This window comes from Marmota monax, unplaced genomic scaffold (genome assembly GCF_021218885.2).
Source record: "Marmota monax isolate L192 unplaced genomic scaffold, Marmota_monax_Labrador192_F-V1.1 WCK01_AAM20220418_F8-fsc00045, whole genome shotgun sequence".
NCBI classification, from domain to species: Eukaryota; Metazoa; Chordata; class Mammalia; order Rodentia; family Sciuridae; genus Marmota; species Marmota monax.
In genome coordinates, this window is record NW_026692132.1 from 2,748,179 (window position 1) to 2,768,759 (window position 20,581).

A 20,581-nucleotide genomic window follows, 5' to 3' on the forward strand; every position below is an offset into this window, starting at 1 on the left:
TAACATTGACATTTAAAACAAAATGAGGGATAATTATATTTTCCAAATTGTCCAACATAAAAACTATTGGAAAAGGGTACAGAAATAAGTCAGTTTGATGTACAAATTAAAGGCGTTGAGCTTATCTTTGATACCACAATGCAGCAATCCAGGGTAGTTGTCTTGTCCTTACACTTACTAAGTCCAGTTGAGTATCCAACCTCGCTAGTGAATTAATAATTGCTTGGTCAGCTCCTCTCACCTGATCTCCTTACTCCTCTATAACCATTTAGAACAAAACATCATCATTTGTAACTATGCTAAGCATTTAAACCATGCCCCTATTTTCTTCAATCCTAGCTAAAATAATCCTCCCTTTCTCCTATGCCTTCAGCCTCTACTGTTGCTGCTTTATTCAGATGTGCATGCTCTTTGTTGGACTAGTGCACTGGATTTTTCATAAATCTTCTGTTTGCAGTCCTACCCAAAGCTTCTATCCATCTAACTCTGCTGCCACGAACAGAACTGCTAATGTGAAAAGCTAACTGTGATATCCCAAAACTACTTTACTTACATCTGTGCTTGCGAATTTTCAATAGATTAGATTCCTATGACTTACATAATAAATACTAAAAATTTTTTACATGGTATTAAGACTCTTATATTCTGGTCTATACCTAGCTCCTCTTCCTCTATCACTCTCCCGAGCCCATAGATTTTACATTTAAACAGTACTGGGCTAAAGTTCCCACTGTTCTAATCTCCATCTACCTGCCTGCAACATCCTGCTTCTGTTTAAATTTCTGGAAAGCTTTTAACTCATCTTTCAAGCTACGTTCAAATATTTCCTCCTTTGTGAAGCTTCCCTTGGTAGACTGATGTTCCCACTGTAGTTTGTACATATTCCCCTGACATACTTTGTGTGTGTGTGATGCTGGAGGATTGAATTCAGAGCCTCATGCTACTTAAGTACTCTATCAATGAGCTATATCCCCATTTCTGTATATACTGTTTTTTTTTTTTTTTTTTTAATGTACTAGAATTCAATCCAGTGGAGCTTTACCATCCAGTGGTAGAATTACATCCCCAGTCCTTTTTATTTTGATATAGGGTCTCATTAAGTTGCAGAGACTGGCCTCAAACTTTCAATCCTCCTATCTCAGCCTCCTTCTTCATTTGTACATACCTTTTTGGTGGCAATATAGCACTGAATTTTTTTTTCAGTTTTATTAAGGTATAATTAAGAAATAAAAATTATATATACTCAAGATGTACAATGTGATGTTTTGATACATGTATTGACTGAGATGATTTCCACATATCATATTATATTTAGCATAGTACAGTAACTGATACATAAAATATTTACTGAATAAATTAAAGTTTGATTATGTGAATAAAGAAACTTAGAATACAAAATATAAAAACTTTTACAATTGTAAAAAGCACAAAGAAAAATAAGCAAAATAATCTATCATTAGTCTCCTTGTTATTAATCAAAACTCTTATTTGATCAGAATAAGGCAAGGGCTTTTGTATTTTAAATGGTTCTTATTCTACTTCCATCACTTCTGTTATCTTTTCTGTCTATAACCTCACTGTGGTCATCAGCTATAATGAGGAAAGCAGAATAGAGAGCACCAGCAACTTGCACTCTTCTCTGGTCCTATCCATCCCTCCAATCACTGTTACACTTAAGACAAATGTCCTCCTCCAACAGAGCCCCGCAAGGCACTTCAATGAAGATGAGACCCCCAGGTATAGCCCAGCCAATATGTATATTAATAATAAACTTATTTCCTTTGCTTGTAATTACATACAGGGCTAAGGTAATGAATAAAGTACCCTTTGAGAAAGCTTGACGCCATCAGGTAGAAATGCTCTTGAAGCTGTGCCTGCAGGGCTGTTTCAGCGCACCATGCATGATGGCTCACATCTGATCATTTCATAGCCAGCTGGGTCCCAGTTACCTGCTATTTTGATATTCATGTTGTTATCCAGCAGGAGATTTTCAGCCTTGAGGTCACGGTGCACAATCTTCCGACCATGACAATAATCAACAGCAGACAGAATTTGCCAGAATTTTCGCCTGGCTTCAGACTCATTTAACCGGCCATGATTAGCAAGATAGTCTGTAAAAGAAGAAAGAATTTAGAATTATTTGCTCAAATAAAATAGCCCAAGCATTAGCATTCAGAAATATTTTTTTTGCCTCTCTCCCCTCAAAAGTTTTTTTTTTTTTAGTGAATAATGAGTGTTCAAATAACATGCTGTTTTTCAAGATTCTTGCCTGTGGAGAAGTTAATTCTAATCATATTTAAATGGAGTCCAGATAAATGGTAAGAGTCCAAAATCAGATAACAGCAAGTATCACAATAATCACAGAACAATTCAAAATTATTTTTATGGCTAGGCATTTCCTTTTTGTTGAAAAATATATTAGCTATTTCTCTTAACCACATTTAAAAAATAAAAATTATGTAAGACAGAGAACATGAATGAATTCTCTGGCATCTCATCAGAAAAGGGACATCTTTCCTTAAATACTATTTTCATACAATTATTATATAAATCTCCCCTAGCATGAAATATGGTGGAATTTTCAAGCAACTTAAATAATTGCCAAACTTTCAATCCATAGGGATAATTCTGACCTACTCAAGAACATGCATACTTGTTTTCCAAACTGAACACTGTTCTGATAGCCATGACAAATGACTGGAAGGCATGAGTATAAGAAAAATATGTTTTATAAGACAAGTTAGCTATCTTTGTGCAATGTTACAATCTTCTCAAAAGCAGTTTACCTTAAAATTAATTCTATATATACTATGTACATAATTTCTGATAGAACTAAACATTACAATTTATTGAACTTTTATCTGAAGATCTAAAAAAACCCTGAAATTATCTTCAGGGGGAGTGTTAAAGTTCGATATGAGGTATTCTCCAAAAAGCTAACGTGTGAGACAAGGAAAGAAAGTTATGGAGATGAAATGATTGGGTTATAAAAGGTTTGACTAATCAGTATATTAATTGCTTGATGGCAATTAACTATAGGCAGGTAGGGTGAGGATGGAAGAGGTGGGTCCTTGGGGCTGTGCCTTTGGGGTTTACATTTTGTCATGGTGAGGAGAGCTCTCTCTCTCTCAGCTTCCTGATGGTCATGTCCAGAGCCACCTTGCTCTACCACATTCTTCTGCCAGGTTGTTTTGCCTCACCTGGAGCCCTCAAGAATGGAACCAGCTATCTATGAAACCATGAGCCCCCAAATAAACTTTCCCTCCTCTAAAATTTTCTTGTTAAGTCTTTTGGTCAGCAATGAGAAAGCTAACTAAAATAGGGAGAGAGATCAATATAAATTCTAAGAGACTTTTATTTAAGATATATTTCCTAACAGAGAATTTTGTCGGTGAGTCAGTATTCAGTTACCTTAACACATTTTCTGCTTTAGTGTATATGATTTACTGGTTTTTAAATTCCATGCCTTTGACCCACGTTGTTCTCAATACAAAGTTTACTAACATCTGTATAGTCTCTACAGTTTACAAAATATGTTCATATTGTACCATTTCATTTAACCTTCCTAAAACCTCTACGACAACCACTATTCTAATTTTCACCCTAGATTTAAAAAAAAAAAAAGCTTATGATGGGGGATTAAATAATCTGGCTGAATTTGTACAATTGCTAAAGAGTTTCTTAATCTGGGACCAGAACCTCTGACCAAAAATTTTTTTTTATTACCTCAAGTGTCTTTACTAGCTTCTTGCTGAAATTCTAATCATTCCTTTAAAGCCCTGTTAAATTGCTACCTTACCCATAAGTAGTCCCTCATTACTTCACATATATGTCGTAATCTTTCTTCTCCAAACCCCTTATAACTTATCATACAGTGCATTACACTGTATTATTCACATATTTTTCATAAATATTCCAACATGTACACACATAGCCCTAACTCTAACACACTGGGTTTGAAAAATAAAAGATATCTTTAAGCTTCCTGAGAACAGGAACCATGCTATTCTCTTCTGGACTCTCTGCAATGATAGGCCTTATACAAAACATGGGTACTTACTACTTAGCTGATTAAGGTCCTATTATAGTTGACATCTGAATTTGTACAATTGCTAAAGAGTTTCTTAATCTGGGACTTTTCTATCAACAGTATTAAAAAAATGTGCAAAACATCATGACAATGACTGTAAGCCATGACTATTCTAAATATTCTATGTATAACAGTCCACATAATATAGATTTTAAATATAAATGGACATTTTGTCTATTCTATATCTGCTAGTACCAGAAACTGAGATGGTTGGCTCAAAACATTTTCCTCTTGCCTTTATAGAACTGCATAGTAGCCATCTATAATTCTAAGAGAGGATCACTTTAGAATACGTAGAATTTTTAGTAAAACCTTTCATACTGGGGCTGGGGATGTGGCTCAAGCGGTAGCGCGCTCGCCTGGCATGCGTGCAGCCCGGGTTTGATCCTCAGCACTACATACAAACAAAGATGTTGTGTCCGCCTAAAACTAAAAAATAAATATTAAAATTCTCTCTCTCTCTCTAAAAACAACAACAACAACAACAACAAAAAAAAAACCTTTCATACTGTTATCATGGAGATGACATTTAATAATTGTCCAGTGGACAATGTGCCTTCTATGTGTGAGAGCGAGCCAACATCTCACTTCCACACTGGATAAGTTGGGAGAACCATAAGAAAAGGTTGGCCCCTTGTATAAACAACTGCAATGTGCTTTCTGTGAGGGAATCTTTTAATTAGTTTCTTTTGACTGAAAATGTTGAGTTAATATGTATTAGTGGGAAAGATTTTTGAGACTTCAGCAACACAGAGAAACCTACAGATTCAATGTGAACAGGTACAAGTTAATATATCTGAAAAAAGATCCCAAACTACCAACAAAGAAATGAATCACAGGAAGCATAATGAAATCTATAATTACTGTTTTTTTTTGACACTACCAATCTAAACTGGCATTACCACAGGAAAGAGAGAAAAGACACTCTGAAGCTTGGCATCAGGAAGGGCACTGTCTAACGAACAAAGGCACAGTGTACTTTAAATGACCAGGGAAACAAAAAAGGTCATCAAATATCAATCAATAAACATACGACAGTGTAAGAAAGATAGCAACATCCAAAATAAGGAGATTAAAAGACAACCTATTTCAAGAGGTGGTACTTTCATTCTTTAAGTGAAAATCTCAGCAAGTACTCCAGTATACTTATTATTTTCCCCATTCTTTGTTATTTCTGTAATCTAGGCATCCATGAATACTCTATCTGTTGAGAAATCAGCAATAGAAGTAACAAGCAGAAACCTGTGGCCACAAACACAATTGTTTTAGAATACACCATTCACTTGAGGAATGCTGTTACCAATTCAACTCAAGTGAATGCCTAAAGTTCTCAAGTTACCATGCATAAAGCACACTCATGTTTCACATTAAAAACTTCATTTATTATAGAACAAACTCATAACTGTAATATCCATTCTCTATAGTGATTTCTTATGTATTTATTTTTTATGAATGGATAGTTTTGAAATCAATTCTTTTTTCCCATGTTTACATTTGTTCTGATTAAGTGAAATGTAACTTTTTTTATTTATTGACCTTAATAAAAACATTTTGGTTATATTTCATATATCCCCCTGTCCTGTTTTGCTTTTCTTTTAAAAATATTTTTTTTAGTTGTAGATGGACACAATACCTTTATTTTATTTATTTATTTTTATATGGTGCTGAGGATCAAACCAAGTGCCTCACACATGCTAGATAATAAGCACTCTACCACTGAGCTACAACCCCAGCCCCTGTTTTGCTTTTCTGGTAATTGACTTTTTTTGATAGTGCTTGGGCTCAAACCCAGGGCCTTATGCATGGCAGGCAAGCATTTTATCATTGAGCCACATCCCCAGCCCTCCCTGTAATTGATTTTTATTGTATCTCATAAAAATCATGGTCTGTAATAGATTGGACAATTTAATCAATACTAATAGTCTTAGAAATACTAGTATAGGCAGGGCCCTCAGGAGGCTAAGGCAGGAGGATTGCAAGTTCAAAGCCAGCCTCAGCAAGTTAGCAAAGGCCCTAAGCAACTGAACTGAGTGAGACCCTGTCTCCCCCCCCCAAAAAAAAAAAAAAAGCGGGGGGGTGGGGGAGCTAGGGATGTGACTCAGTGGTTGAGTGTCCCTGTGTTCAATCTCCAGTATCATAAAAAAGAAAGAGCAGTATTAGACAAGCAAACAGGTAATACAATGTGATAAAGGATAGCAAAGGATAAATATATCCTAATAAGTTTACTATTTTCAGCCATTTTTCTAAAATTTCTAACTTTTTATTATGAAAGTTTCAGACATACGTAAAAGTAGAGAAAATAGTGTAACACATTCCCCAGATTCCAAAGTTCTCAATATTTTGCCACTTGATTCATTTCTTTTTTTTCCTGTAGTAACATAAAGCAAATCTCAACATCATTTTGTTTCACCCTAAATACTTTGTATCTCCTAAAAGAAAAAAAAAAAAAAAGAGAGAGAGACATTTTTCTACATAGCCAAAATATCTTTACACCTCACAAAATTAAAATTCCTTAATATCATCTAGTACCAGTTTGAATTTACATCTCTCCAGTTGGCTTATTTGAATCAGAATCCAAACAGAATGTACATTCTGTATTCACTTGTCTTGTCTTTGGAGCCCACTTATTCTGAATTAATTTTCCTACTCTCTGCTTCCCCTTTTCTCCATGACACTGACTTGAAAACACTGGTTGGTTGTTCTATATTCTGGATTTGTCCTTTGCTTCCTCACTATATTGTTTTACTTATTCTTCAATCTCCCTATATTTACTATAAATTGGAACTCAATTATAAAGGATTGAATAGATTTAGGTTCAATTTTTGCTGGAAGGTAGCAAGAATATGTCATAAGTGCATCTACTAAGAGAATGTATTATTAGGTTCTCCTGATTTTGAGTGTTGAGATTGATTAGTGAGTTCTGAGAGTGAGACCTTGATCCTTCAATTAAAGATGACCATCAATCTTTCTCCTAATATGATGGTTCTCAAACTATATCTAACCTTTAGAGGGATTGTTAACCACAGACTACTGGGACCTATCCATAGAGGTTCTAATGTGTTGGAGAGGGTCCTAGAACTTCTTATTTTTTTAGAAGTATGCAGGCAATGCTTAAGATGCTGATACATGGGCCACACTTTGAGAACCAAAGTGCTAACAGTTTTAGTGTTCATTGATGGCCATTATGTGAATCAATGATTTCACTAGGGATTACAAATTGTGATTATTATGATTTGGTTTCAGGCCCAATTACAACATGGAATTCTTCTGTAGGGAAATTTTTCTCTTGACAACTAGGGTTGTTTAGTTATTGTGAAATACAATCTGAATGGGTTAGGAAGGAGGAATGCTAAATTCTTTCTAAGTACCAACTTTCAGAGTAAGGAACTGGCACATTAGATGACTATTAAGATTTATATGTCTGTTGGGCTGGGGTTGAGGCTCAGTGGTGGTGTACTTGCCTTGCATGTGTGATGTACTGGGTTCAATCCTCAGCACCACATAAAAATAAATAAAGATATTGTGTCCACCTACAACTCAAAAATATTAAAAAAATATTTATATGTCTGTTTATTTTATTATTTAGCATCATTTTTTTCTTTCACAATTCTTTTAAGTATCATAATGAACACCTGAATTTTGTATATTCAATTTGTTTCAATCAACTGTAGATATTACTTTTGACACTCAGATTTTCCTATCTTTGGCCAGTGAAAACTATTTCATACTGTTTTTTTTTTTTATTTTGTTTTGTTTTTGGTGCTGGGGATTGAGCCCAGGGGCACTCAACCATTGAGCTACATCCCAGTGCTTTCTATTTTTTATTTTAAGATAGGATCTGACTAAATTGCCAAGGCTGGCTTTGAACTTGCGATCCTCCTGTTTCAGCCTCCTGAGCCTCTGGGATTACAGGCATGTGCCACTGTGCCCATCTGTTTTTTGTTTTAAACATAAACAAAGAAATAGTAAGCTTTGCTGTCTTATGGCATAATAAAAGTGCCCCATTCTTATCTTGAACATTTCCTGGAATCAATCATTTCTCTAAGAAGTCTGGCTCTCCTCATAGGGAACGGTACCTGGGTGTGCATGGTGCTTGTTACTGCTGGGTCAGCACTGCTTTTAAGCCTTTTCAGGACAAAGCTAAGAGGTAAGTACTTTCTTAAAAAGTTCATAAATGCATGCTACTTATGTTCATAAATTCATGCTACTTATGTCCATTTCAAATTTAACATTCTAAAAATTACATTTCTTTGAAAATGTATACCTTTTTCTTACATTAAAAGATCTTGGTTCTTGGGGCTGGAGTTGTGGCTCAGTGGCAGAGTGATCTCCTAGCACATGCGGGGACCTGGGTTCGATCCTCAGCACCACATAAAAATAAACAAAATAAAAGTATTGTGTCCATCTACAACTAAAAAATAAATACGAAAAAAAAAATCTTGGTTCTTTTTTTTTTTTTTTTTTGGTACTGGGGATTTTGAACTCAGGGGCATTCGACCACTGAGCCACATCCCTAGCCAAAGATATTTTATTTTAGAGACAGGGTCTCAATGAGGTGCTTATTAGCACCTTGCTTTTTGCTGAGGCTGACTTTGAACTCACAATCCTCCTGCCTCAGCCTCCCAAGCCTCAGGTATTACAGGAGTGTACCCTTGTACCCAGCTTGGTTCTTAATATTAACATAAATTATTAGTTTTATCCTACAGTAAACATAAAACAGTTTCAAAATAGCTGTACAAATAGTACTACTAACAATGAAGTTGCTGGATAAAATTTAAAAGTTAATATTTCTTTATAGTTCTTTTTATCTTGAACTTTATTATTGTAGAACATGGAGTTGGAAGAGCTACCTGTGTGTGGTGTGAAGCCAACGTGACATAAGACAGGTGTGTTTGCTTTCAAATATTAGGAATTACTTTTCTCTCTCTTCTTTAACCCTATTTTTTGAATAATACTGGATGCTTCAAATTAAAACCGTAATAAGATTTACACTAAGTTTTGCTGCCATCCCTGTCCCCTTCCTCTCTAAGTAACTTTTTAAAATTAGTTTTTGGTTTACCCTTTCTGTACTTCACTTTATGTGAGAAAATCTATTTATAATTGTATTTTTCCCACTTCATATATAAAAAATATTTATTCTACAAATTCTGCAGCAGAACACTGAAATCTTCAACATTCCTTTATAGGATTAGAGATATATTTTGATGTTTAATATAATGGTGCTAAAAATGAAGGGTTCAAATTGTCAAGCTTGCTAACTATGGGACCTTGAGCAAATTCCTCGACCTCCTGAATCCTCCATTTGCTAATCCCCAAATGGGGATAACAATAGTATCTGCGACCCACAGTTAAGCAAAGATTGAATTTTAAAAGTCCGAATAAAAAACAAAGCCTTGGCATAGTACCTGAGACATAAAAGTGCTCAAAAATCTTAGCTACTGCTTCAGTTATGATTATTACTGTTGCTATTAACCTGAGAGGTTGACTCAGGCTACCTTCCTTTCCTAACTTCCTTTTCTACCCATCAGTCCCTTTGATACAGTTTCTATGTTTCACACCCCATTGAAATTCCTTTCAAGTCACTCAATAACTCCCCCTAGGGTAAAGCCATTATCCTTTTTCAATTCTCATTTTTTATGACTTTCAATTACATCTAACACTTAACTGGTCTCCAAAATAAACACCTCTCCCTATTGATTCTGTGTTTACCTGGTCTTTCTCCATCTTCTTCACTAATTGGCTCATTTCCCTACATGAAAGTATCATAGTCTAGTTTGGGGCCTTTCCCTTTGTTTTTCCAGATTCCTCCCCTAAACCATTACCTTTGTGTTGATAACCTTTGATGTGCTTTATTCTTCTGGACAATTATAATTCTTTTTCATAATCTTGTCATTTAGTTCCTATCTCAGGGATGCCTCTTAGTCTCTCAGTTGAGATATGTCTTAACTGTGTGTCCTGGGATCTTCCATACACAGATATATTGAGAATCTAGTGAAAATTATACATATATACAAATGAACATTACAATTTGTATGCAATTTCAAAAGTGTATAAAAATCTTAGGTTTAATATTGGCTTAAGAAACTCTGTCTTCTGTCCTCTGTTCATTACCAAGAATTTTAATAAAAATAATCTCTAGATTTGCCAAGTCCATTTGCCCTTTCAACATTCACTTGATATCAGATATCTAAACAAATTTTCTTTTTACCACAACAGTATCAAGACTGAGCTCATTACAATCACTTAACCTCAAAAATTCAAATTTCTCACCAACTTCTAAATTACTGAAGGCCTAGTAAGTAGATTTCAAATTATACCGAATTGTTTTATATAAAGTATAATTAATCAATGTTTTCATTCTGCTTTTATTGATAAATCTAAATTCCATGGCATAGTGTCTGACACATAATAAATGCTCAATAAATGTTACCAACTATCATCATTGTCATCATTATTTATGGCATCTCTTCCCTCAGGGATAGAGGCAATTTTCCCCACACTTAATCAAAGAAGTGGGAAAACTAACCTAGCTAAGTTCCCTCATGTTTTAGGGATATCAAAATCTTTGCATAACTACTATTAAACCTTATATTCTCCAGTCAGAAATTATCAGCATCCCTTAGAAGTGGAGCTGAATGGCAGTCCAAAAGATTAATAATTTTTGCAATTAAATATTTAATATTATGTTTAAAGGATTTAATATGTAGTTTCATCAATTTGTAATTTGGGAATAAACATGCTGATGCCAATTTAACGTTTGATTTTTAAAGTTTTTAAAAACTCAGATAACGAAATCCTGGTCAGAGGTTCCAAACTCACTAATTTATGAAGACCTTGCATTCTTAATTTCTTAATTTAAAGAAAAGTGTTTTCAGGAATTGGTACACTATGAATCCTGAAGCTCCAGCAAGGCAATCAAAACTGGTTCATCTGTGCTTTTCAAAATATTTTGAAAATCTATTGTTTTTAATTCCTATATCCAGATCTCTACATATCTTTTTCTCTAGTAGTTCTTTCCTCTAATTGGTACAAAAGTGTCATGTGAAACAAAACACTTCTTATTTGTAGATCACAATTCTTTGACATAGCTTATGCTGGTTCTTGCCAAGCAGTATTGAATATAATAACTAAGAATGGAAGGTCCATAAAATAAAATAAAACCCTGAAAAAGTTTTTAGCATATTAATATATGCACCATCTGACATGTAAACACTAGCAGAGGATTAATTAGGTGCCTAATCTGTATTGATATAATAGGATAATCTGGTTGTTTTAATTTTATATATTAGATTATAAATTATAAAATCAAATTATATTAAACTTTTAACCTTGAGACACATTTGTGAATATGAAACTACAGATTATAAAACATTTTGCTTTATTCTGTTTGTTTTTGTAAGCACATAATCATTTCAAATTGTGTGTTTGAAGAAAATTAAGGAAATTGTTGCTTGTGGTATACTCTAGCAATTTAATTGTGCTTTCAGCAATTTCCCTACATTAGACTGTTCCCATCTGTTAGTCTCTGAATCAGTTCTTCAAGCTATGTGGAACTACTGAAACAAATCATGTTTTTCTGAGAAGTAAAATGAGTTTTTAGCTACATAGTTTAAATTTGTAAAGGTTATTTACAATTGACTTCCATGACTATATGTTCAAGTGTTCAGTAACAAAAAAAAAACAATAAATACAGTCAAACTTTTAAAAAATTATTTATAATCCTTTCATAGAAGCTGAGAGGTTGTAATATAGTACATGATGTTAGTAACAGATACACAGCAAACATACATATATATTTAACATATAAATACACAAATATTTATATATTTTACCTAGGGATATTCTAAAATGTAATAGAAGTAAATGAGTTGGACAAGCCTAATTTTAAATCCTGGCTCTGTTTCTCACTGCTGTGTGACCTTGGGCAAATTATTTAGTCCTGGATTACTCTTGATTTTCTCAGTAATCAACTCCCAAGTTTTGTTCTTACTAAGAGTCATGCCTCAAATTGCTCTGCTTGTGAACCGCAACTTTATGTTAAATAACCCTTGGAAGGGGTTTTATTTCCATACCTGTTGTGTAAGAATATCATGTCCTCAGAATCTAACAAGATAGTTACCACACAAACATACATTATGGGAAAACTAAAGCTTCCAATTTTGAAATACTTAATAGGGCAAACTGAGGCTTATAAAGATAAACATGTACAAAAGACATGATTTTTTGGCTAAGTTTTCATTTGGGGTCTTTGAAAACCCCAAATCACTTAAGTTACATTATGAGCAATGGGCACAGTAGTATAGGGCTCCTTAGGGCCCTCAACTGTGCCGTCTTCAGGAGTACAGTGCTTTCTCCCTTATGGAATTGAATTAAGGAAGAAAGAAGTTCATAGAAAATTATGAATTTAAAGAGTAAGAGTCATTCATGTATTTATTAGTTCAACAAATATTTGAATGACTTTGTGTCACGTGGCACTTTCTCCTCATGATACTTCTACCTCAGTGGAGAAAAAGATAATAAATAAGTAGACAAAAATGATAACTTCAGGGTACAATAAATGCCAGAGAAATAGTGTAATCAACTGAAAATTACCTGAAAGAGGCCACTCTAGATAGGATGATCACGAGATGCTTCTCTGAGAAGGTACTATTTCCACAGAGAAGAAAAGCACCCTAGGATAAGACGTAGCATGCTCATGAAACCAAAAGGAGACCAATGAGGAGAAAGCACCAAGAGCAAGAAAGCAGTAAGGCATATGATGAAACAGAATCTGAAAAAGTCATCAAACTCAGCAAAATTTATAGGCATAAGGAGGAATTCTGGATTTTAAAACATTGTTAAACCAGTTAAGGGTTTTAAGTAGGTAAGGAACCTGATGAAATTTACCTTTTAAAAGCACTTAAAAATAATCTGAAACTGTGAACTCCTTATTATAAGCTGTACAGCTCCAAAAGTTAAATTAAAAAAAAAAACATAAGCACTTTTATTGGAATAGTCATAACAGCTGATGTGGGAGCCATAAGGAAATAAAATTCAATTTCTAAGCAAACAAATTTATAATTCATATGAGAAAAGAAGGTTAAATAGTAAAAACTTTAATTGCCACTTCAAGACAATCACAGAAGAAATGTCATTAAACAATACTGGCTTGTAGACAAGATGAGATATTGTCTGAAACACTTTAAACTCTCTCAATATGATTTCAGAACAATAGCTGGGTTTTCTTACTGATTTTATGTAGTCATGTTTCATAGTCCCAGAACTGTTTTTTAGGCAGTGATTTTCTTCTTTTGAATAATGTCAACCGAATAGCCTGGGAAAATGCCCAAATTCATATTTCATCCTTCCACATGATGATGATGATGTCATCTTGATGGTATTAAACATTCCAGACAATCCCCCAAATAGGTATTTTTCAGTCTACTTATTTTTGTCATCTCTACAAGACCACAAAGTCTGCTGAGTTATTTCTGAGTAATGATTCTGACTGGACTGATAAATGAGTAATTCTAAACTGAACTACTGATGTTATGTGCTATTTACTTAATTTATGGTAGTGTTATAATAATATTTATAAATGCAATCTGGTCACACTCCTAACACGTTCTTTACACAGATAAATACATCCAGATAGCTGTTTTGATATGCAATTATTTCTTAAGAAGGAAATAAATGTAGTCTAAACATTAGGGTTTAACAAATCATGCAATTTTTAGGAATTGGGATTCAAATGTCAAGTGTGGAGAGAAATGTCTAACTTGGAGAATAAAATACTAATTATAGAAGTAGATTTGTTAATTTTAACATTTTGCTTTCTGCGTAAACATACTAAAAATATTTACATTTTTGGCAAATTCTTGAGATCCAACTCATTGTCATATTCACTCATAAAGAACAATATATGCCTCTCTTTTTCACTGAGTTTTTCAGGTGAATCCAAAGAATCCAGCCACACTGGATTTTTTTTCATTCAGAAATGGCTACTGGGCACTCAGCCACATCAAAGTTTACGGCAGCACAATTCACAATAGCTAAATTGTGGAACCAACCTAGATGCCCTTCAGTAAGTGAATGGATAAAGAAAATGTGGTATATATATATATATATATATATATATATATATATAATGGAATATTACTCAGCATTAAAAGAGAATAAAATCATGTCATTGCAGGAAAATGGATGGAGTTGGACAATATAATGATAGGTGAAGTAAGCCAATCCCCAAAACCAAATGCTGAATGTTTTCTCTGATATAAGGATGCTAATACATAATGGGGATGATGGGGGGAGCATGGGAGGAATAGGCAAACTTTAGATAGGACAAAGGGGATGGAGAGGGCATGGGGGTAGGAAAGACGGTGGAATAAGATGGACATTACCCTAAGTACATGTATGAAGACACGAATGGTGTGACTCTACTTGTGTACAACCAGAGATATGAAAAATTGTGCTATATATGTGTACTATGAATTGAAATGCATTCTGCTGCCATGTATAACAAATTAGAATAATAAAAAAAATGGATACTGGGTACCCAAAAGTATGAATTAAACCGTGTTAAGCAGGAACCATTTTTCAATGAAGCTCTTGTAATAAAGTTAGTTGAAGAGTAAATCAAGGTTCTTGGACAAACAAATTTATGAAAATCAGTTCTTTAGTTTATTAACCCATTGCCTGACTGTGATGCATGCTTACTGAGGTCCTACACAGGAAAAAACAATGACAATGTTAAGTTACTTGTCAAAGAGGAAAAATACAATAGTGAAAGGGAAGGGTCAGGTGGAAAAAATAAGATTCTAACCAGTTGCTCAACCATTTAGAAATAAAAGAAGACAGGTAATTCAGTGACAAACACATTATAATGCTGGAATATTTTTGTGGTGGATTACAATTCCCATTTTTTTCACTTCCTTCCCATACCTGATTTTCCTATACTCTTTGTCATAAGACTTTGCAATATCTCCCAGTAGAACAAGTGGTGTACAATTCTTGTCTTTGGTCTTGGTCATGGGGAATATGTGAAGTTTGCTTTGATCTCTTGTTTCTACAATCTACCATGAGAAGAGTATGCTCAGAATGAGAGATGAAGCACAGATCTGAACCCAATCTGTAGCCCAAAGCAGAACCACACCAGTGACCTACACACAAGAAGTACTTGTTGATGAAAACCACTGAATTTGGGGGACTGCTGTGTAACAGTATCACAATGTAACAATGACTAGTACAGTTTTCAATATTGGAAAAAAGAAATATGCTTAGATACAAAACTCACAATTTGTACTAAGAAATCTTTTGAACATTTGCCACACAATTTGTAATTGTGATATTTTGTGTTCTTTAACTATTACACATATATTTTATCATTTTTACATATCTGAATGACATTTTTAGATAACATCATCAAGTGGCCTTGAAGAATATTTGCTTGGAATCTGCTCCTGTGGACTATATTAATTATTGACTCCATTATAGAAGATGATGTAGAAAAGAGTAGTTGGAATTTTCCCCTCAAAATGAGGTTCTTTGAGCACTTTTTTCAAGCCAGTTTACTCATAGCCTCCTGTTTATTTCTAGGTTCAGTGCTGGGAAGGGGGCACAACTAATTAGGCAGGTTCTGGAGAATGAATTATCGTTCCATTCCAGAAGCAAAGGAAGATAAAAGACATAGAGGGGTTACTTATGGCTAACTCCTAAGTCATGGGAGTAATTATAAAAGCTTCCAGACAACATTGGCTAATGTTAAAAACACTGGGGCTCTCTTCTCAGTTCTTGGGAAGATAATTTAATCTTTATAGCCTTCAGTTTCTAGATATATATAATCAGTATAACCTCTAAGGTTGCCTTTTGATTCAGTATTAATACTCCAATGGATATCAGCTTTGTATAAAATGTGACTTCAAATTCCCCCTTAGTTCATTTTTTTAAATACTTTTTTTAGTTGTAGATGGACACAATATCTTTATTGTATTTATTTATTTTTTAATGTGTGCTGAGAATAGAACCCAATGCCTCATACCTGGGAGGCAAGTGCTCAACCTCGGAGCCACAACCCCAACCCCCCTCCTTAGTTTGTTTTTACCTCATTTCTTCCCTATAATTTCTAGTTCAAAAATTCTTAGAGCATTTATTTTAAGACTAGAGAGAAGTTAGATATATTGTGACAATAGTTTTGACTTCTTTTTTTCCAGCAATGAGGCTGAAAGGCCAGAATTCTGAGTAGAAAATGATTGACAGCTAGAAGACAGAAGACAATAGGTCAAATCTAAGAAGCCCATAGGAAAGATGAAAGGTAAATGGTTCCATTTTGGACAGTAGCTAGGGATTTAAGACAGGCAGCAGAGCCTGTGCCTCCACATAAGGTAGCATCAGAAACCAAGATTCAACATTTCCCAAAACAATTAGTAGTATACCAAGAGTGTGTAGAGGGACAGAAATACAACCCAATGACAGAAGGATAAGAGACCCTGGAACCCTGTAGCTATTTAACAAAAGTCTTTTTAATGGCAGAAAAAGAAACTGGCCTGCTGATCCTAAGAACTTAGTGATGATGACCCTGAGTAACAGGGGAACAGGTATAGTCTTGAGCAAGGTTTTCTTTTGTGGCCTTTAAAAGATTAATGTTCAGTAAAAGGACATGACTTCATAGAGCTGGGTCTGCAGATCTGACTCTTACATTGAATGGTATCTCCAGGTGGTTTAAGTGGTTAGTCTTGTGCCACACCGTGGTTAACCAGGAACGAGATTAGCATGGGTTTTTAATCATTACTCTTAAGAAAACCAAACACACTATTACTGTGTACTGCTGACAAGTAAAAGTTTAAGATAAAGCACCCTAAGACACCATTTGGTATCTTTCCATAAATTTTGTTAAAGCCAGAGTTTAAGCTAACAGTGGTGGAATCAACAGAGTTTAGTATATGTCTCACCCTGTGTGCTTAGCTCAAAGCTCCAGTTCTAGCAAAATTAGAACATGGCTATAGGACTTGAAAGCCATCAAAAACCAAAAGGGTCTACAAAGAAACTGCTAGAGTTAATAAATGAATTCAGCAAAGTGGCAGGATATAAAATCAACACGCATAAATCAAAGGCATTCCTGTATATCAGCAACAAAACTTCTGAAATGGAAATGAGGAAAACCACTCCATTCACAATATCCTCAAAGAAAATAAGATACTTGGGAATCAACCTAACAAAAGAGGTGAAAGATTTATACAATGAAAACTACAGAACCCTAAAGAGAGAAATAGAAGAAGATCTTAGAAGATGGAAAAATGTACCCTGTTCATGGATAGGCAGAACTAACATCATCAAAATGGAGATATTACCCAAAGTTCTCTACAGGTTTAATGCGATGCCAATCAAAATCCCAACGGCATTTCTTGTAGAAATAGAGAAAGCAATCATGAAATTCATATGGAAAAATAAAAGACCCAGAATAGCAAAAGCAATTCTAAGCAGGAAGTGTGAATCTGGAGGTATAGCGATACCAGATCTCAAACTGTACTACAGAGCAATAATAACAAAAACAGCATGGTACTGGTACCAAAACAGGCAGGTGGACCAATGGTACAGAATAGAGGACACAGAGACCAATCCACAAAATTACAACTTTCTTATATTTGATAAAGGGGCTAAAAGCATGCAATGAGGAAGGATAGCATCTTCAACAAATGGTGCTGGGAAAACTGGAAATCCATATGCAACAAAATGAAACTGAATCCCTTTCTCTCTCCATGCACAAAAGTTAACTCAAAATGGATCAAGGAGCTAGATATCAAATCAGAGACACTGCGTCTGATAGAAGAAAAAGTTGGCTACGATCTACAGCTCCAAATTCCTTAATAGGACGCCCATAGCCCAAGAGTTAATAACAAGAATAAACAAATGGGACCTACTTAAACTAAAAAGTTTTTTCTCAGCAAGAGAAACAATAAGAGAGGTAAATAGGGAGCCTACATCCTGGGAACAAATTTTTACCCCTCACACTTCAGATAGAGCCCTAATATCCAGAATATACAAAGAACTCAAAAAATTGAACAATAAGATAACAAATAACCCAATCAACAAATGGTCCAAGGACCTGAACAGACACTTCTCAGAGGAGGACATACAATCAATCAACAAGTACATGAAAAAATGCTCACCATCTCTAGCAGTCAGAGAAATGCAAATCAAAACCACCCTAAGATACCATCTCATTCCAGTAAGATTGGCAGCCATTATGAAGTCAAACAACAATAAGTGTTGGCGAGGATGTGGGGAAAAGGGTACACTTGTACATTGCTGGTGGGACTGCAAATTGGTGAGGCCAATTTGGAAAGCAGTATGGAGATTCCTGGGAAAGCTGGGAATGGATCCACCATTTGACCCAGCTATCGCCCTTCTCGGACTATTCCCTGAGGATCTTAAAAGAGCGTACTATAGGGATACTGCCACATCAATGATCATAGCGGCACAATTCACAACAGCTAGACTGTGGAACCAACCTAGATGCCCTTCAATAGATGAATGGATTAAAAAATGTGGCATTTATACACAATGGAGTATTACACAGCACTAAAAAATGACAAAATCATGGAATTTGCAGGGAAATGGATGGCATTAGAGCAGATTATGCTAAGCGAAGCTAGCCAATCCTTAAAAAACAAATGCCAAATGTCTTCTTTGATATAAAGAGAGCAACTAAGAACAGAACAGGGAGGAAGAGCATGAGGAAAAGATTAACATTAAACAGAGTTGAGTGGGGGGAGAGAAAGGGAGAGAGAAGGGAAATCATATGGAAATGGTAGGAGACCCTCAATGTTACACAAAATTACACATAAGAGGTTGTGTGGGGAATGGGGGGGGGAAGGGAGAGAACTGAACAATAGCAGATGAGGTAGAGAGGGAAGATGGGAGAGGAGGGGAGGGGGGATAGTAGGGGATAGGAAAGGTAGCAGAATACAACAGTCACTAATATGCCATTATGTAAAAATGTGAGTGTGTAACTGATGTGATTCTGCAATTTGTATTTGGGGTAAAAATGGGAGTTCATAACCCACTTGAGTCAAATGTATGAAAGATGATATATCATGAGCTTTGTAATGTTTTGAACAACCAATAAAAAAAAATTTCCTGGTCTAATTCCTAAGTCTTTGATCCACTCTGATTTGACTTTTGTGCAGGGTGAGATAGGGATCTAGTTTCAAACTTCAACATAAGGATATTCAGTTTTCCCAGCATCATTGGTTAAAATGGCTATCTTTCCTTCTACGTATATAAATATTTAATATCTTTTTAGTTGCAGATGGACACAATACCTTTATTTTGTTTATTTTTATGTGGTGCTGGGATCGAACCCAGTGCTTCACACATGCTTGGCAAGCGCTCTACCACTGAGCCACAACCCTGGCCCCTCTTCTACATACATTTTTGGCACCTTTATCAAGTATCAGATGACTATAACTTTGTGGGCTTGTCTCTGTGTTTTCTATTTTACTTCATTATCTGACCTGTCTTTCTAATCAATCTTTTCCATTCTTTGCTGACAGAAGGAAAAAATATAATTTATTTGGTAAATACATCTGCTTTCCAGGAATATGTTATCTAATTATGGTTTAGCTATCTAATTATTTAAAAAAATGTTACTAAAAAATTGTAAGTCTTTCAGAACTTCATATACAATTGAGACTGTAAGGTTTAGTAAATATCCTGGGCATAAGCATCTCATAGATAAATATTAAGAATATTCCAATAAAGTTTAACATATCTCATAATACTACAGCCTGTTAGCACTATATAAATTCAAGAGGAGCTAAAGTTAAAGCCTTGGAGGAAATTCTGAGGTTGTTCTACTTGAAACTTAAAGTTCATCATGCCCTAATAAAACCAATAGTTCAAACAGAATACCTTCTATACTATTCAAATATTTGTGGACCATTAAGCTTCTATATAAATAAGGATGTCTATTAACCAAATAAGTTGGAAAAAGGTAGTGAGATCTGTCAATGTGTTTGGATTTGATTTTTTGAAATCTACAGGATTAAGAATCAGTGCCACACCTAGTATGTGCAAGGCCCTGGGTTCAATCCTTAGATGGCAAAAAACAGAACAAAAAGAATCAGTGCTGGGATGAATTTCTGATTCACATGCATTGAGTTTGAGTGTCTGGTTTTTTGTTTCCTGAATAAAATGTGATCATGTAGATGATGAGAAAGATTAAATTCACATTATTTTAAACTACTATAATTAGTTTGTGCAGTTTGTGCCACGGATGGAATAAAGTTTTATCAAATGTAAGCATCCCCTTAACACATGGATAAAAGGGAGAAGATACTTTAAAAGCTGAGAATGAGTAGTATCTGCATATATAGTTTATGGTCAGTGAGAAAGGAACAGCTGAGATCGAAGAGGATGTAGGGGTTAAGGAAATGACACATTCAATAGGGAAACAAAAATCAGGGTCTAAAGACTAGGAAGTCTAAATACTGGGTAAATTACCATAGCCAG

At 34.8% G+C, this 20,581-nt stretch overlaps 1 protein-coding gene across 4 annotated transcripts in view; it reads right to left on the reverse strand.

Moving 5' to 3' along the window:
* Sik2 (salt inducible kinase 2) overlaps positions 1-20,581 on the reverse strand; it is a 122,085-nt gene that overhangs the window by 43,890 nt on the left and 57,614 nt on the right. For 3 of the 4 annotated variants that reach the window (XM_046465957.2, XM_046465949.2, XM_046465970.2), the window contains exon 4: positions 1,950-2,111. In XM_046465957.2, the coding sequence (XP_046321913.1) occupies positions 1,950-2,111 (162 nt within the window). Of the gene's footprint in view, positions 1-1,949; positions 2,112-9,912; positions 10,079-20,581 lie in introns of all 4 variants that reach the window. The other variant, XM_046465965.2, reaches the window with a different exon arrangement.